The sequence below is a fragment of the Phoenix dactylifera genome, chromosome 4 (genome assembly GCF_009389715.1).
Source record: "Phoenix dactylifera cultivar Barhee BC4 chromosome 4, palm_55x_up_171113_PBpolish2nd_filt_p, whole genome shotgun sequence".
NCBI classification, from domain to species: Eukaryota; Viridiplantae; Streptophyta; class Magnoliopsida; order Arecales; family Arecaceae; genus Phoenix; species Phoenix dactylifera.
This window is the reverse complement of record NC_052395.1, coordinates 6489389-6508101: the sequence shown is the minus strand read 5'-3', so window position 1 is coordinate 6508101 and position 18713 is coordinate 6489389. Positions and strand designations below refer to the sequence as shown.

General features: G+C 36.9%; 1 protein-coding gene across 2 annotated transcripts; it reads left to right on the top strand.

Moving 5' to 3' along the window:
• Positions 1 to 6663: 6663 nt before the first annotated feature.
• LOC103723123 (proton pump-interactor BIP131) lies at positions 6664 to 16615 on the top strand. 2 transcript variants are annotated; one of them, XM_039125405.1, is made up of 9 exons: positions 6682 to 6961; positions 8500 to 8638; positions 9481 to 9872; positions 10077 to 10271; positions 10355 to 10534; positions 10651 to 10845; positions 15124 to 15222; positions 15310 to 15837; positions 15975 to 16615. In XM_039125405.1, exons 3-9 carry the CDS (start codon positions 9486 to 9488, stop codon positions 16287 to 16289), a joined length of 1899 nt encoding a protein of 632 aa, XP_038981333.1. In that variant the 5' UTR covers positions 6682 to 6961; positions 8500 to 8638; positions 9481 to 9485; the 3' UTR covers positions 16290 to 16615. The 2 variants fall into 2 exon arrangements, with proteins under 2 accessions (XP_008812164.3, XP_038981333.1); XM_008813942.4 differs by lacking the exon at positions 8500 to 8638 and having other exon boundaries at positions 6664 to 6961.
• The last annotated feature ends 2098 nt before the right edge of the window (positions 16616 to 18713 follow it).

The following is an 18713-nucleotide window of genomic DNA, read 5'->3' as shown; positions in this document are numbered from 1 at the left end:
CTTGGGCGGCGACTGCGTCGGCCCAAAATTTATGGCCCATTCATAGGAATCTAAAACCAAGGAAATATACAATAAGTAAGGCTGAAATTGGATCCAATTAGATAGTACTACATTTATATCGATATATATAGATACGAATATTGATCGGTTGTAAAAATTTATATTTATATTTATTTTAAATAGATATGAATACAAATTAGATATTGAAAGTATGGATAAATATAGATATAATTTGGATAATTAAACTTTATGACTATGGAATAAAAAATATTACCAAGTGGATAATAAATCAAGTTAATAGCATGTTAATATGGTCATTTTTTTTAAAAAAAGTTCTTAAGTACTATATAAAATTAAATAAGGTTACAAATAGAATTGTATATTCGGATAGAATAGTTGTTTATCCATATCAATATTTATTTTTCTTTGACGGATATGGATACGAATATGGATACTAGTCAGATGCTCAAATTTTTATTCACATGCGAGTAGATTTGGATATGAAAATGGATCCGAACGGATATTATCTGACCCATTTTCATCCCTATCAATACGTGATGGTATTCTCCTATTCTCTAAGTTGTATTATGTATCGCACTGAGGGTTGGCTTGCAAGACTGCTAGGTTAGGTTCATACCTACATGAACCTAGACCCAAATTGGCTCTACATCTAGGATTTACATTGGATGTAACATATTGCTTGGTGGACCAAAATCAAGTTGAACCATCATTATTAAGTCCATTTGAGACAGTTTTGCTTTGACCCAAGGGAAAGGATATCTCCACCCAACAAATTGTTAAACCTTTTCTTGCAAAACATATTGACCAAACTTGGGGGTTGTTTGAACTCCCACAACTCAATCCACCTCTAAGTTAAGCTGTAGATATGGGTCAGCCTGTCTATTTGGCCATCTGTTTCAATTGCATGCTACAAGTTGAGATACAAACTTGTCCCGCAACTAAAATAGGTGCAGAATGAGCTTTAGCCACTCCACTCTTCCCTAAAATACCCTCATCGTGCTATTTCCGTTCCCTTGCGAGACCCTCTACCCTTACATCATGTCCTCATCGTAATCTATCCCTCTCTCTCTCTTTAGGACTCCTAGCCCCCTCGGCCCCCCTGGCTTCAGCTAGGCTTCCTTCCTCACGGACATCCTTCAGAACATCCATATCAGTGTCGATTGCCCTCTTCTTCTCCCTACATCTTGCCCAGCCACTCTTTGCTTGTTGTCACCAAATCTCCTTTCTTCATGCTCTATTGGACCTCCTCTACTTCACCCAAGCCCCACCATGTCGAGATTCATTGCTAAGTCCTAATTCTATTATTTTTGTTTAGTTAGTCATTAGTTTTAATGACTTTAGGATTCTATTTCTAGTTTTATTTTACTTAGTTATCCATTCTAGAATAGTTATCAAGTCTTATCTTTTAGTGGGTGTTGGTTTTTGAATTTGGATAGGAATCAAACATGCCACTTGCATGATGCTCTATTTAAAGGGGTTTTTAGTGTCTCCTTTAGTTTGGCATGAAAAAAGAGAGAATGAGAGAGTGAGAGTTATCATTGGTGAGGAGTGAAAGAGTGTTTTTTTTGTGTGGCTCAATTTTTTAATAAAAATATTTTTTCTCTCCTAATTATTTTTTCTAGCGTCTCTTTTCTATTTTTTTATTTAGTGTTTATCCTAGATCTTGGGCCGACACGATCGATCTACTCTACGTAGCGTGCTATTTTACATGGTTTCAGAGCGAGGTTGAAGAGTGGTCGAGCGATTTATGGCTTCGATTAGATTTATTCAGAGTGCAGTTTTTAGAGCGATGGCTTGATTGTTGTTTGTAGCTCAGCATGGTTGAAGGGCTTCCGATAATTTGCTGTACAGTGGTGCAAGCATGTGGATTATTATTTCAGTGATTCAAGAGGTGAATCATCATGACTGATGCTACTATCTTCTCTCTTAGTGGGTTCAACATGTCTGATCTCACCAATATCAATATGGCTGCTTTTGCTACTACCGCTTCTCTCTGTAAGTTGAACAAATCCTGTTATCTAATTTGGAAGGCTATTATCAAGTCATATTCGATAAGACAAGATTTGTAGGATAATTTAGATAAGTCAAACACGATGCTAATAGATACTCTTAATGATGAGGTTGCAAGAAGAAAGTAGAATCTGAAATCTAGAAAGGTGCTGTGGATATTCAAGTTTCAATTAATAGAGAAAATTATCGTCATATCTAGAATATATAAGAGCCAAAGAAAGCGTGGGATATTCTTACGGTTGTTCACTCAAATTCAAGTAAAGTGAGATATCACAAACAAGAGTTGCCTAAAGAGTGAATTTTGGTTCCATGCTTTCCCGAAAATCTGGAAGAAGACTAGAAATAGTTTAAAGATGAAGATCTAAAGTAGGAGAAGCTTGATTAGTTAGAGACTGGATCAAGTTCGGAAGACTCAGAGGATAGCAAAATTGATCAGCTAAAAAATCAACCAGTTTTAGGAAAAACCTGGAGCATGAGGAGCTTGATCAGTTGGATATTGCATGAAGTTTAAAAGGGATCATGATTGAAGAATCGGTTCATTCTGAAGTTGCTCGGGAAGAGTTAAAGGGTGCTTCAGTTGATCCATCCATAAAGATCTATACTGAGAAATCAAATAATGCAGAAGAGTCTTGTGTCGAAGCTATCTAAGATACGGATATTTTTTATGAAGATTTAGTCAGTCATGAGGTTGAAAATCTAATTAATTTTGAAGTAGTGTTAGAGATCAAGCATGAAGGAGGCGTGTTTGGTGGAGATGATTCATGTTATGCCTTGGTATCCGACAAGGTTTTTGGTATATCAATTAATTTTGAAGCTACTCCAAAGTTTAAATTGTTAGAAGACTCTATGTATGAAGATTTGGTTCCACATGTAGGAGCAAGCTGAATGTAGATAATTCAAGCTGCTCAAGTGGAGGTGATGGTTGATGCTTATATTGATTGCAACTGGCAACTTCATGTTCACGTTCTATAGAATCTTGACATAGTGACCATGGAGTCAATGTTGAGGAGAAGTATTGAAGGACATCATTTATTTTGATATATATGCATCGAAAAGAACGAGCCAACAAAAGAGTTATTGCTCGAGCCAATAAAGAAGTTCTATTATTTAATTATTGGTTCAACACGTTATTATATATTGTTGTTACTGCGGCAATATTGGTAATGGCTGTTGTGGTGTTTCACAACATCGACGAGTTCAATGTTGTTGGCATAAACTTCAAATGAGTGAGAGTATTGAGATCCATTGCCAAGTTCTAATTCTATTAGAATATTTGTTTAGTTGGTCATTAGTTTTAATGACTTTAGGATTCTATTTCTAGTTTTATTCTACTTAGTTATCCCTTTTAGAATAGTTATCATCTTATCTTGTAGTGGGTGTTGGTTTTTGAATTTGGGTAGGAATCTCATATCTCACCCATATGATACTCTATTTAAAAGGACCATTGGTGTCTCCTTTAGTGTGGCGTGAGAAATGAGAGAGAAGGAGAAAGTGAGAGTTGTCATTCTTGGTGAGGAGTGAGAGAGAGAACCTTGTTATGTAGCTCAATTTTTTAATAAAAATATTTTTTTTCTAATTATTTTTTCTTTCAACATCTCTTTTCTATTTTTTATTTGGTGTTTGTTTTAGATCTTGTGTCAGCACGGTCGATCTACTCTGCATAGCATATTGTTCTACATATGATGCCCTCAACCAACCCGTCATCGTCAGATCTCCCTCTCTATGCTCCACCGAACATCTCCCAATCCTCGGTGCCCAAGGCCTGCACTACTTCTCCGTTGTCGCCAAATCTGCTTTTCTACCCTGCCTCTTCCCTTTCTAAATCACTTGCCAACCGTTAAAGTAATATCACTAGAAAAAAAAAACACTCTAAAAGGAAATAAGGTATAAATAAAATGGGACCCTATATATGTTACTTTTATCTCTAACGGAATCATGATGTCCCATGCAACTTGATCCTTGTCTTACGGCCTTCTATTTTGGGATTTTGATAGTAACTCTAGGGCCCAACCTTATTGCTTGAAATTTTCATTGCATTATTGAAATGTCAAATACCATCAATCCTCATGCCATATGGCATACTACTTAATATGCCTCAGAACTGATCACAACCGACGTGGCAGACCGATCAATTAGAGCTCGCTATGAAGCCTCCAATTGATTAGTCAAAAACTACCACATGGTTGATTTATGGGCATGTGGGGAACCCTTCGAAGTCTCCTTCCAGCTCGCGATACCTCGGCTACGATCGCAAGCGGATTTCATAACCATGTGGATGACATCTATGAAGCATGATGCACGAGCGAAATATCCATACATGACCTTCGAGATGTGCGATAGGCTACTAAAAATGGCCGATCCGTATACCCAAATTCCTTAGCGACGAGCGTCCATCCTCGCCTATATAAATATTTTCCAAAGGACCCTTCTAGTAAGTATTTTTGAGCCTTTTTATGCTCTTGTACTGCTGCTCTACCGCTCTCAAAACACTTTCATTATTTCCTAAGAATCCGTTCGACTTAGGCATTGGATGGTCTTCCAATAGATAATATTTGGCAAAAAGACTTCTTCGCCTTGGTTGTCTGAAGTCTGATTTGGTGTCGGAGCAACGAGCACAATCTCTTCTTTCTCGCACCACCTTAGAAGCAACTAGTATTAGAACCATCGTTATTCAAGCATAGTGATTGCACCTTGGCAACACGGATGATGCTGGCCAAATTTTTGATGTCATAGTTAGAACATTTATTTCCACAGGATCGACCTGGTATTTTTTCTAGATTTTAAAATTATATCTTTTTAACTGATACATGTGGTTAATAGAGAGTTTACAAAATTATTGCAGGAAAAGATTAATATAGCCTGTTCCTGCTATATTCCTGTCGTGCTGACGACCACAAGCCAATCCATGAAGCCCCACCTATCAGTACCTTAACAAGAAACATTTTACTGAAAGTAATTGAACATCTTCAGTATGTTTAACATGCTATTTTCTATTAAATTTATGGATGTCATAATGACAAAAAAGATCGTTCCATACCATATCACTTAATTATATTTTAGATTTATACACTGATTTCACTGGCAACATCTTCATGGTTCATGGCAGGTTTCTATCCTATCTTTGCTATCAGGATCTATTCCTTTCTGTTGCTGCCGATGATGGCCGTGAGTGTCGACCCACCATAACTTATGTTCAAATCCGTTGAGCCGCAAAGTGTTTGCCTGACTGCCGAAGGGATGCAGCTAATGCGTCATCCTCCCAATCCAACATCCAACTTTTCTTAGATCATTTCATAATCCATACGCGGCACGTTGGTCTCAAACCGAGATCGAGTCCGTTGGAAACCGGCTGGCGTTGACGTTGAGCCAGAGATAACGCGAAGCCCATTGCTGCCGTTTCTTTTCTTAAACCGTTACAATTTGAATGACGCGTTTGAGTACCAAGATAAGGTCCGTCAAGACTGAAATTGAACCAAATACGGATCGAATACTAGTATATTTATATTTATACTTATTTTGTTTAACGAATATAAATACTTGGATGCAAAAATTTATATCTATATTTATTTTAAATGGATACGGATACAAATTGAATACCAAAAGTATGTATATAAATATGAATATAAATTGGATAATTAAACTTTATAACCATACAGAATTAAAGATATTACAAAGTGGATGATAAATCAAATTAATAGCATGTTAAAATTATAAATTGGATAATTTTTTAAAAATATTCATGAGTATCATATAAAATTAAATATGGGTACAAATGGAATCGAATATTTGGATACGGATCGAATGGTTGTTTATCTATATCTATATCTATTTTTTTTGACAAATATGGATACGGATACGGATATTAGTTGGATGCTCAAATTTCTATCCATATCCGAATAGATTTGGATACAAAAACAAATTCAGATAGATATTATCTGATCCACTTTTACCCTTAGGTCTCCTCCATGCGGCACAAGATGATTGGTGGGACTCACGTAGGATCCAATCCATTCTTCAGTTTGCCCAAGGCTTTTTATGCAACTTTGGAGCCTGGTGCTTAGGCAAATTATTAGTATTTTATTAGAGCTAAAATCAGATCGGATACGGATCAGATATTAGAATATCTATATCTATATTTGTTTTATTTGACGATTATAAATATAGATACGAATGTTAGTCGGATGCAAAAATTCATATTTATATTTATTTTAAACAGATACGAATACAAGTCAGACATCAAAACTACTGATATAAATGCGGATATAAATACGGATATAAGTCGGATAATTAAATATTATGACCAACCAATCAAAGATATTACTAAGTGGATGATAAATCAAGTTCATACCATATTAATATAGTTATTTTTTAAAAAAATTTATGATACATAAAATTAAATAAGATTATAAATAAAATTAGATATTCGAATATAAATGGATAGTTGTCTATCTATATTTATATATATATTTTTTTGACTGGTCTATGCTCAAATTTCTAACGAAGATTAGATCCAGTTTCTCCCCAATGTTTTATCGTCCGTTAATTTCGGGGGAATTCCATCCAGAGCCGTGACATCCACCTAAACTCAGTCCGTTGACGTGGCAAATGAGTTAAAAGCTTCGTGTCCGCCGTGCGGACCGCCTTCCGCTGGTGGTAAAAGAATAGAAAAACCCAACGGAACGGAGGGGGAGCCAGAGACCGCAGTCGCCGTCGGTCTCCCACCTCGAGGAAAACGGGAGAAAGATCTCTCCACCCAATCCTCTCACCCCCGACCATATTCCATAATTAGAAAATTCTCTCCCCCTATAACCTAGCTTCCTATATATAGCTCTCCGCCCTTTTCTTTGAAAGGGGAAGGCGACCCCTTTCTCCTGCCGATCTCCTCACCGCGGATAGATTTCTCTCTCTGCCGTGCGATCTTCGACCCAAGGTAAGGATCCGCCCGCCTTCGCCTCTCATTCGATCGTCCGATATCTTTCAGGGATTCCTTTTCGTGTCTTCTTGGCGAATTTTACATTAGATCGAGTTTTCCGAAGTGGAAGTCGGAGATGGTACTTAATCTCGTTATCCTTGCTGGGTTTGATTCTAAGTAGTTTTAGATCTGTGTGATGATCGCGGTTTTGTTGGAGATAGGGATGCGGATTATCTATTAGATGTGGTTGTTTTTGTTTCTTGTTGTTTTAGTCTTTGTCGTAATCCATTTGATGATATCTGTAGGTTTGAATTCTGTTGGTTAGGTTTTTTTTTTTTTTTGGTATATTGACGCCTTTTGAATGATATGTTGGTTCTTTATTTGATGTTCTGATTGTTTCCTGCAAATGATCTCGTGGATTGTGATATATATATATAAAATCTTTTGGTTAGAATGCGTGCCTTTGGAGAAAAATAAAGATGAGGTCTTTGGGTTCCTGCTCTCATAAGCAACAGGAGACGAAGAAAGTAGAGATTTGCCTATTCTACGGTGTACTCTGTTGTGGATTTTTGTGGTCAGAATTCTTGAAAACGGGACAGACGTGAGAGACCTTATTAATTGAATTGTAATAAGTGCAGCAACAGATTTGAATCACATTTCTTCTGTATACATTATAAAGCAATACATGTGAGATTTGGCAGGCCCAACAAGTAGTTTAATTTAAGGGATGAAAGCCGGTAGGTGGAAAAGCGGACATTACATTGGTTGATTGCACAGGGATTTGACATAATTTTTAGGCTTCTAGTGATGGTGGTAGGGCTACAATACTTCTTATGTGAACAGATGACTTAAGCTGACTATAGGCCCCCAAAGAGTCATTCAAGGAGTGAAGAATAGAGGTAAGTTTCAGGGTTTCCCTGAGAAAACATGAAACTTAGAAGTTATTTGAGTTAGCACTGCCAAGTATTAGTAATTAGGTTTCCAGGGTAAGTGATATGTTTGCATCTTATTTATCTAATTAAAATTCCATTGCTGACTTGAGATTCATACACTGTGTGGCTTATAGTAAAGCTAATGACAATGACCATTTTAACATGCCAAGAACTTAAACTTCCTATGACCTAAGCAATTAGATCTGTTTTTGGTCTGAAGGTGTGCACAACCAAAGCAAGCTCCTTTTTTTTTGGGTGATGTGTGTATGTTTTTTTTTGTGTGTGGTGGTATGGGTGGGGGGATGACAGAAGAGATCACCGCACATTTCAGTAGAAAAAAATCGAGCTCAATTTAAAGTAGCCTTGATCCTACAAAAAAAAAGGAGTTTGATTCTTGCAAGAGTCCTCCATTCACAGTTCATTATTTACTACTCATGCTTTCGACATGAAGATTTAGATCGATCATCTAAATGGTGCCTATTCAATTACACCTTTCATTGTAATTTGAGTTAAGTATAGGAAAGTAGTTGTTTTCTATGTGCCAATAAAGAGGATTGTGAATTAAATTGTGCATATTTGACAATATGTTGGGCATGTATCAACTAAAAAACTTATGGATGACAGCCCATACAGTGACTTGATTTCTGAAAGACATGGGGGGACAGTTTGGTCGGGAATGAACTTCCAGGGCTTATTCTTCTGTTAACCTGAATGTCTAAATTATGGAAAATTCCGGTGATGTACAGAAGCTGATGGAATGAAGGTAATTCCATTTACTTATGTGGCAAAAATAAGATACTGATCATGAAGGATGCTTTGAAAAATCATATTTGTTGACATCATACATCCAATATGCGTGGACCCATAGACTATGATCTATAGCAAGGTAATCTTGATGTAGACATGACAGCTTACTGAATCTTTAAGCAACCATCAGCCCTTTCACTCTAATTTACTGGAAGAGAATCTGCATTCTTAATATATAAAATTTAAAAAAACAGTGCTGAGTAAATGGTACTGCTGATTATGCAAATAGTCTTCAGTTGTCCTGACTGTGGGTTTCTTGGTTATGGCTCAGTCCCTCTGGAAATGATCTAAGGTAGTCACCACTATGTGATTTTATATGATGATCTAGTGTAACCATATAGATGCTGGAGTTTTCTTCATTTGGACTCTGCATATATGATAAAATTGTGGATGCGACTGCATCATTACCTTAAGTATTAAGTTTTCTAGCTCAGAAGTAAAGAGCAACTCATTATTCTTTAGCCATGTGACTTTTAACATCTGTTTCAAAGTTCATCTAGTATTAATATTTCTGATAGTTAGTGCTGACAAATCATTTAGATGTGTACATTATTCCTGTGTGCATGTACACATACACAAGATTGTGTGGATATAATAAACGAACACATGGTGGAAAATTTGGATGAATGTTTCTTTTAGGTCTTCACTATAGAAAAATCTTGACTTGGCTTTGTCTTTTTGATTTCCTTTAAATAAATAGCTGTTCAAATCTAACTATCAGTTAACTAGATCTATTTGTTTTCTGTAATTTATGCGGACTAAATCCAACTACTACACACTTTCTTAAACTTTTTGCAGAAGCCATGGGTGTGGAAGTATTGGGAGCTGATGTTACATCAGGGCAGGTTAAGGGTATTGAAGCGAATGACACTTTTCTTGCTGAGATGGACGGTAAGACAAAGGCAAATCTTGGTCAGGAAGCTGGGGAACCAATTAAATCTGGTCTGGGTGATAACTCACATGGAGCAAAAGAAGAGACAAAGGAAGGAGATCATGTCACAAATGCCAATTTCCCAAAGGATGCTGTGGACGAGTGGCCTGCACCAAAACAAATCCATTACTTTTATTTTGTTAAATTCAGGTCATATGAAGACCCTAAGCTGAAAGCGAAAATTGAGCAAGCTGACAAAGACATTCAGAAAAAGAATCAAGCCCGATTTCAGATAACTGAAGCATTAAAGGTGAAAAGGGTAAGACAAACCATAATGGATTTTATGCAACACTTGCAATGCCCTTTTTTTAATTAGTTATAAATGTGAGAGATAAATGTCTTTTGAGCTTAACTCTTCTAATCATGATAGTCTGGTTCATTTGTCATGTTTGTGACTATAAGAACAGATTAAATTAGTGACAAGTAGTAACTGATCTGATACAAACATTCTTATTTTCTGCAGTCTGAACGAGCAAATGTGATTTCACAGCTAAAGCCTTTGACTGCAGAGGACAAACAATACAGAGCAGTTATGGATGAGAAGAGAAAAGAGATAAAACCACTGCAGACTGCTTTGGGCAAGCTTAACAATGCAAAGAATGCTGTGAGGGAGAAGGGCATGGGTCTATGCTCTTCAGAAGAAGAACTTAATGATCTTGTAAGCTCAAGATATCTTATTGTGTTGGTACATTATATACTCTTGGAATGTGCGTGACACTTTCTTCTCTGTGACCAAAACAGATTAAGAGTCTGCAATATCATATCAGTCATGAAAGCATTTCCTTAGATGAGGAGAAACAATTGATGAGGGAAATCAAACAGCTTGAAGGAACAAGAGGAAAAGTGATTGCTAATGCTGCTATGAGGGCTAAGATTCAGGATACATTAGGTCAAAAAGAAGCTATACAAGACCAGGTTAAGGTAAGCTCATGCTCCTATATTTAGTATATGTTTCCCTTTGAAGCTTAGTATTTTTAAAGTATTTTGTATAATATCGAAATCTGCCGGTTTCAATAATTTTAAAAACCTTGTTGCAGCTAATAGGTGGTGATATTGATGGAGTTAAAAAGGAGCAACAAGCAATTAGGGCAAACATTAAGCAACTGGAGGAAGAACTGAAGGCCATAGATGATGAGATAAGTTCCTTGCAGGAGGAATTGACTTCAGTGACTGAAAAAAGGAACAAGGCATTTGAAACCCTGAATGAACTGAGAAAAGCACGTGATGAAGTGGTATGTAGATGGATTTTTAAGTTTAGCATTCATATGACAGCATGGTACTGTACCTGTGAGGTATTCTGACCTATCTTAGTGTCAAAAAATTGTAGGCACAGATTTTAGCTTTTCTTTAAGAATTAGATTCATAGGTTAGATCCTTTTTTTTCCTGTTATTTTTACATCGGCCTGATTGCTGCTGGGCTCCAAACCTTTACTTATATATATTCTTCTTGGTAACTGAACCTTTTTCTGATTTTTGATAGCGGACAATTGTGTTGGTTCTCAAATTCAGAGAAAATATTGGTGTATCCAGTAAACTGCTATTTCAAAATTATGAAGCTCTCAGAAATATGAGGTATCTATTATAGTATCGTCAATTCACTTTTGGGAGGTTCCCAAATAATATCACATATTGACAACCTTGAAGATAGACTTTGGAAGATAGAACCCCAAACCACTTAAAGAAAATATAAAGCTTCTTTGTAAACAGCATAATATCCAAGAGAAGAAAACACCAAATATGGGTAATATTGTCATGAATCTTATGCATAAACAATTTGCATCAGGTTACTGCACTTTTCTCTCCCTAACTTCTAGAGATTATTTAAATTGCATTCCTTATTGGAAGAATTTTCCTTGAGTTGAGGACCTTAGCTGCAAACAACCTAAGATAGCTATGCCTAACACTGCAGATAATTTGATAACTTTCCACAGGTTAGATATCATAAGCTTTTCTTTTTGTCCTTAATCACGATCAAGGGACATGTGATGATCAATGCTCCCATATCTTTTTGTCGTTCTTGATTTTGTGATTCTTAATCTTTTCTCCATCAGTTGCTGTGCTCGCATATTTGGTGTGTCTCTATAATGGGTAAAGTCATAATCTCCTTGCATGATACAATCAAGGAGAAGGAAGGTACTCCTTCAATCCATTCTACTTGAATCTCTCGAACAAAATAATGATCAATAAGAATTTTAAAAAGTGAGGCTTTGAGCCTTTTACTTTTATTAATTTTTGATAATCCATAAATTATGACAAATATCATGGGTGGAAAGTAGAGTCTATACTCTTCATTTTTATTTTGTTTATTAGGACTATGGCAGGTGAAAATTAGAGTCTATACTCTTTGCTTTCACTCCCTTTATTTGCACTCCAAATTCATGACATATATCCTCTGTTTATATAAGTGAGGTCCTTGTCTGAGTAGGAATCTTCTTTTAGCTAAAGGAGGAAAAGATGGAACTTCTCTACTACTCTGTGGAGGTCTACTATCCTTATTTGAGTGTTCTCTAGCTAGACGAGGATGAAATTCTTCCTCTTTTCATGCTAGCGAAGTCCAATCCAAATCAAGTTGGATCTCTCCAAATTAAAAGTAAATATAAATTACCCAAAAAAATAAACTATTTTTAAATTTTTAAATTTGGGCAGAGCTTGATCTTGATTCCTATATTAATTTTGCCTACATTCGCATCACTAAATTCTTAACAGTTTAGAAATTATGACTTCCTAAAACTTCGATACTCAACGAAGTTTTGGATGTTGTGGATCTTGCTCCTGAAGCTTATTTAGATCTATCTAAAGTGACTAGGTTGCTTCATGATAGATTAGATGATACTCTTTAAAAAGACCTCCCTGTTTGGGAAATTCAGCTCGTACTACATAGAAGTGGAGCTGCGGAAATGCCTGCTTCCCCATTCTATGGCTGAACTTTTTGCTTTTTGCTTTGAATTCGTCCTTTACCATGACGTATCCACATCTTTTAGTGTCAGCAGAGCAAACTTCTCTTTATCCTTAGATGTTGGAGCCAGTTTTGTGACAAGAATTACAGGTGTTGAAATTGAAGGCATCAATTGAGTCATAAGCTTTATGAGTTGTGTAATTTTCTCCTCGTGCAATCTTCTCCAATTTGGTTGAGACAAGACAACACATCATCATCTGCGTATCCTTCGATGTATTTCAAGAACCAAAAGCTTTCTCCTGTTTGCTTACACTACTTGCATGTTTGGACGGTATACTAGAACTTAATAGAGTAGGGATCCTGGACTCTGATATCAACTTGATGCAAAGAGGAAGAAGCAAGAAATTTCTTCAAGCCGCTCAACTTGAATTTCTTTGAGAAATTTAGAAAATAGAAAAATTAGTGCAAGTGGAATCTAGGTACCCTTTTCTTTCTTCAAGTTGGATTTCTCTTCTAGTTAAAAATTGTTACAGCTTTTTTTGAAATGGATATGATTAGAAGAAATAATCAGAGAGATGCCTGATCAAAATTTTTTCTGAATTTTTTTTTTTGCTTTTATTGACTAGTTTTGTGAGGCTCAAATGATGTAATTTGGTCCTGATTGCTCAATGCACTGCACCCTTATGAGATGGCACCATGTGGTAAAGCTTAAAAAGTTACCTGATTTAAAAAAAAACCTCAACCAGATGGTGTACAAGCAAGTTAGGGCCTCTGCAAGTTTAGTGTGTGATTTTAGTTTTCCAATATGGTGGATCTCTCTCCCGAGCCATGTTTGATCCTCCCTATAATGACTAGAGTGGTTCACATCGAGTTTGATGATCATCCTGGATCAGGGTTCCATCTATTTAAGGGATTTAGGTCTTGCTAAATGAGCATTCGAGATGGGAAATACCTCACGATTGAAACTTGCTAGGAAGATGAGCCTTCCGGTTGATCCAAAAATATTGGATCCTCCCATGCTTTAGTCCTAGGACCTTCCTCTCAATAACACGGTTTTTGTCCAATGGCCTTTCCTGCTCCACTTGTAGAACATCCGCAGTTGGTGGCACTGCTTTTTGACCTTGGTCTTCATCTAACGTGGAAGGGTGCAAAGAGTCTCGAGAGACTCGAGTTAAGTGGATCGAAGGAATTCCATCTCTCATATTGGATCAAGTTGGTATGAAAGCTCTCTTTGTTAAGATTTTAGTGGATGAAAATTATAGTCTACGCTCTTTATTTTCACTCGCTTAATTTGCGTTCTCGAAAACCGTAGCATATATCATTTATTTTTACTTGTGAGGTCCTCCTTATTTGAATTGGAATTTTATTCTAGCTAAAAGAGGAGAAGATGCAACTTTTCTACTAAGGTCTACCTTTTTTATTTGAGTTGAATTTCTTCTAGCTAGAAGAGGATGAAAACTTTCCTCTTTTCATACTTGTGAAGTCCAGCTTAAATTAGGTCGCATCCCTCACCTAATTACAAGAGGATGCAAATTATAAAAATATAAACTTGTACAAAAATTCTTAAATTTGGGAAGTAGCTAGATCCGAACTCTCATATTAACTTTGTCTGTAGTTGCATCGTCAAATTCTTTCCGGATTAGAAATTATGGCTTTCCAAAATTTTGGTACTTGACTAACTCCTAGATTTGGTGGATCTTGCCACCAAAGCTTGTCCAGATGGGTTAGATGATCCTCCTAGATCATCGCAGCACCAATGATCCTTTTTTTTTTAAAATTAAGATAGACAACTTTGAAGGAATATATTTATTCTATGTGGTATTGCTAAATTTTTCACTCTCATCTCTTTACAAAACCTCTTCATGATTGTAGCTGCAAATATTATGTGAATGTGAACAATGAAACACAATTCTCGAATGAACTCTGGTTATCAATGAGGTTGTCCCCTTTTTCTAATAATTTTTGTCAAGGATTCATGCAAGATCAATCTCTGTACTTTAATCTCTTCTAAACCTTGAATAATGGTCGCTTAATATGGACTTGGCATAATTCAAGAAGGTCAATAAGTTATAAGGAAGAAAGGATTAGGTTTAAGAAAATACCAGGGATATAAAAAATCAAAGGCAAAAAGTTATAAAAATTGATAAATATGTGAATGCCATGACATGAAATGCGGAGATAGGCAATGGTTATTTGGTTCTTTTGACAACTGGAGATATCATCATCAAGACCTATGATACTTACATATTTCCATGGCTACTATTTATAATGCTCAAGTTTTGGTGATGTCAGTGCATACATCTTGTAGGGCACCTTTTATTTCGGAAATGCTTATTATAAAAGCCTACAGCTTATAGGCTTCAGTATATGTAAAGAACTAGGACAAAGTCTACAACAAGAGAGCAGAAAGCCTCTCATTATAGTTTGTGTTTATTTGGTTCATGCTGGGGAGTGGGCTTTAGTGATGCTTTTCTGCATGTTTTTATGTTTTCTTGATGCTTGATGGTGCTGTGCTGTTATCTAATTCCACTTGGGCATCATGGATGCAAAAATGCATGTTGCCTAAGTTAGGCCATGGCTAATAATTGTCTTCATATATGTTCTTTTGATTCAGAATGCGTGTTATTATCAAAACCGTGCACTCTTGAACAATGCCAAGGAACTCGCTGCAAAAAAGGACGTAGCAGCATTGGAGGGGCTTTTACACAGTGAGGTCAGCCTCATTAATATGTTCATATATCATTGAGCTAATTCATGTTTCTTTTAGCAGGGTCATAACTTTTCTTTCCTTTGATGATAGGTTGAAAAATTCATGTCACAGTGGAGCAGTAATAAATCCTTCAGAGAGGATTATGAGAGGAGGATATTGCCATCGCTTGATACTCGACAGTTGAGTAGGGATGGCCGAATGAGAAATCCTGATGAAAAGCCCATTCTTTTGGAGGCCACACCAACCACTGAATCTGAGACAGTGACTCCACTGAAAGCAAATGCAAAACGAGCAAAGGAGGATGTCAAGTCTGCTGTACGGTCTGATATTGCTTCTACTCAGAAGGCCCTCAAAGAAAATATCATTGGACCGATCCAAGTAGAACTGAGAGAAAAGGTAGGTGATTTGGAGGACATAAAAGATAATGATGGTACTGAAAAATCCCAGAAAGAGCTGTCAAAGTCTTATGAAATTGATGCTGCAAAGTTGAGGGAGATGAAAAGAGAAGAGGAGATTGCAAAAGCTAAGTTAGCCATGGAACGGAAGAGGAAGTTAGCGGAGAAAGCAGCATCAAGGGCAGCAGCCAGAGCCCAAAAGGAAGCTGAAAAAAAGCTCAAGGCTAGTCTCTCCCTCTCTCTCTCTGTGTGTGTATGTGTATGTGTGTGTGTTTGTGTGTGTGTGTCAAGTACTAATAAGGCAACTACTTGGAAAGTCTTATTAGCTGATGCAGCTGATATCTCTTTAAAAAATACCAGGAGAAGGAGAAGAAAGCTAAAAAGAAGTCTGGACCATCAGTACCTGGTATATCCGATGAGCAGATTGAAGCGGATCCAAAGATTGTGGAACCAGAAGAAGCTGATGTACAAGTAGATGACCCTGTTCCAGTGAAGGCTAAAGAGCAAAAGGAGAACGTTAGGTACAGGAGTTTAGCGAAAAGTCATAATAGGCTTCCAAAGGTCATTCTCAAAAGGAAAAAATCACAATCATATTGGTCATGGGTTGTTCCTGCCACAATATTAGCTCTGGTGCTCGTGATAGTTGGGTGTTACTTTTCTTTCGGGAGAAACTGATGTGCTCGATGAATGAGCTCTGATGTACCAATTTTGCATTCAGGGCAATCAGATAACAATGAACTTATCATTTTTGTTCTCTGGTAGATGTACTAGGCACTTTATATTTTGAGGCAATTCTGTTGTGTTTTTGAAAGTGAACTCAGCTGGTCTCAGTTACCTTTTTGAGGCTTGTACTCTATTTATAGGGTCCGATTTTAAACAGATGTCTGGAGAACTGAAATAAGATGTTTGAGGGATATTGTCATTAGAATGTCATATCCATTCATATGGTTATCAGAGAGTTATTTATATTTTTATGGATAATGAATAATCCTCATTGTCAACATCAGTAATTTCAGCCATGACTCCAAGGGCAACTGCAGTTGTTTAATCCCATGTTGATCATTGTGCTGATTCTTGTCATGTGCATGCTGCTCTGTCGTTATATGCATCAATGCTCGATTCTCTTAATGATCTATTCCTGCATGAGCCAGGCAAGAAATATGCACCGAAAAAGGACTTCCTATTTATTTATACTTTTTTTATGCATGCAAATTTGAATCTGAAGGCTTAAACAATGTTATTAATAGTTTTTCCTGCTGGAACTTCATTAGATTACCAATGGGCGGAAGTGATCCAAGCTCATCATCTCCACCACCAACCATGCAGCCTGCTGGAACTTCATCTGCCATTCAAGCACATCAGCACTAGGTTCTGGGATAAGCTGGTGCTCAGGCTGTGAGGTTCTTCTCTTGCCTTGCTCTCTTTTGACCTGTGAGGGATAATTTTCTGCTTGTAGTTGGAGCTCTTCCAGTACAAGCCTTTCCTACCATTTCATCTGATGAAAGGGTGGCGATCATGTCACCATTCAGCTCAAGAAAAACCACATCTCAATCCAACTAGCAACAGTCAAATCTAAAATGAACTAAAACATGGTTGAAATTTAATTAAGCTATCATATCCTGCAGTTATACATCAACATATTAATGGCTGGTCTAAAATGCTCGGCACAAATCTTACGAAAAAAAATGGCTTGTCAGGTTCACATACTTGGCGAACCGAGCTCTTATTTCCACTGCTGTCAACGTCGCATTCCATCTTCCGGCCTTCGCTGCCGCCTGTAAGTTGAGCAAAAATGCTTTAGATCAAACTTATTTGAGTGCGCCCATTAAAGTGGTGCCACAAACTGGACTTGCAGAAATACTACCAAGCTACTCTATTACCGTTGTATTGCTTGCATTTAGACCATGTTATTATGAGCAGGGTTATCGAACAGGGCTCGGGCTTAAAACAGAGAGGGTAAGTGGATGGACACGGATTTTGGGGCATGGACTTACCACCCATTGCGGTACTCAAAGCATGCACATGTTAGCGAAGTTTATTTTAAATGGCACGGTTAACGTGGTGCTGCATAATTTGATACAATCTTCGAGAAATCTAACGCAAATCAAGTATAAATTAACAGTGGACCAAATATGACGAGCACATTGTGTAGTGTATTTAATGGATTGGATCGTAGAGAGAAAAGCAAATAGCAGAAGGCCAAAACTTGGTCATTAAACTATTTATTTTATTTAGTTAATCAAACTTTAAGTTCTACTAATATTAAAAAAGAAAATGCTTTGTTTTGAGCCGTAGAAAAAGGTCGGCATTTCGAACCTTATAAAACCACCAACCGCTGGGGGGGGTTCATGTTGAGAGAAACAAAGATTTGTTTACAAAACTAGAAAAATTGAAGTAAAATATGTTAAAGTTAGAAGGATTTACTCTTACTACTTGTAAAGTGAAATCTTACATACTTTTAATTAGCCATTGGTTGGCCATGGTCCTGAAAACCAATATGGACACCAGATCCTCTCCAAACGAGGGTTGGATAATGTACCAATCACGAGTGTAATGTTCATTAGCACGATAATTATTATGATTGAGTGGACCCTGCATCGTACATGGACAACATTTTGAGCGGGGCGCACTCAATCGCAGCAGCCATGCTATACATGAATGGCTATGATTAATAGATTGATCCTCTCAAGTCCAACATTTGAATGGAGAGGATTTCGTCTCTTAAGAAATAGCTATTTGTTCTTATCTTGCCATGAGCCCGACCACAACTAGTCAAAGTTTTTGGGTTGACTTATAACATAGAATCAAGCTGGCTGTTCCTGTTCCCCTTGTCCTTTTCATGTTCCACCTCCAGGCTCTCCTGCCTACAAGCTTAAGTTTTTAACCGGTTTTTGACTCGTAGACATTTCAAATTAAAAGAAGTTAATAGACCTTATCAAAATTGTTATAACTTAGACACACAAATTTGTCCCACTGATCACATCCTTTTATATATCAACCCAAGATGCTAGATTCATTTCATTGGTAACGCATTTATCTATCTTATGAAAATACATTGGCTCGTCAGATTCACATACTTGGCAAACCGAGCTCTTCTTC

Excerpts from the sequence above, each read along its gene's own strand:
- LOC103723123 (XM_008813942.4), top strand. The coding sequence starts at position 9,486 with ATGGGTGTGGAAGTATTGGGAGCTGATGTTACATCAGGGCAGGTTAAG. Across the intron at positions 9,873-10,076 it reads AAGCATTAAAGGTGAAAAGG|TCTGAACGAGCAAATGTGAT; the intron begins GTAAGACAAACC and ends TATTTTCTGCAG. Across the intron at positions 15,838-15,974 it reads AAGCTGAAAAAAAGCTCAAG|GAGAAGGAGAAGAAAGCTAA; the intron begins GCTAGTCTCTCC and ends AAAAAATACCAG.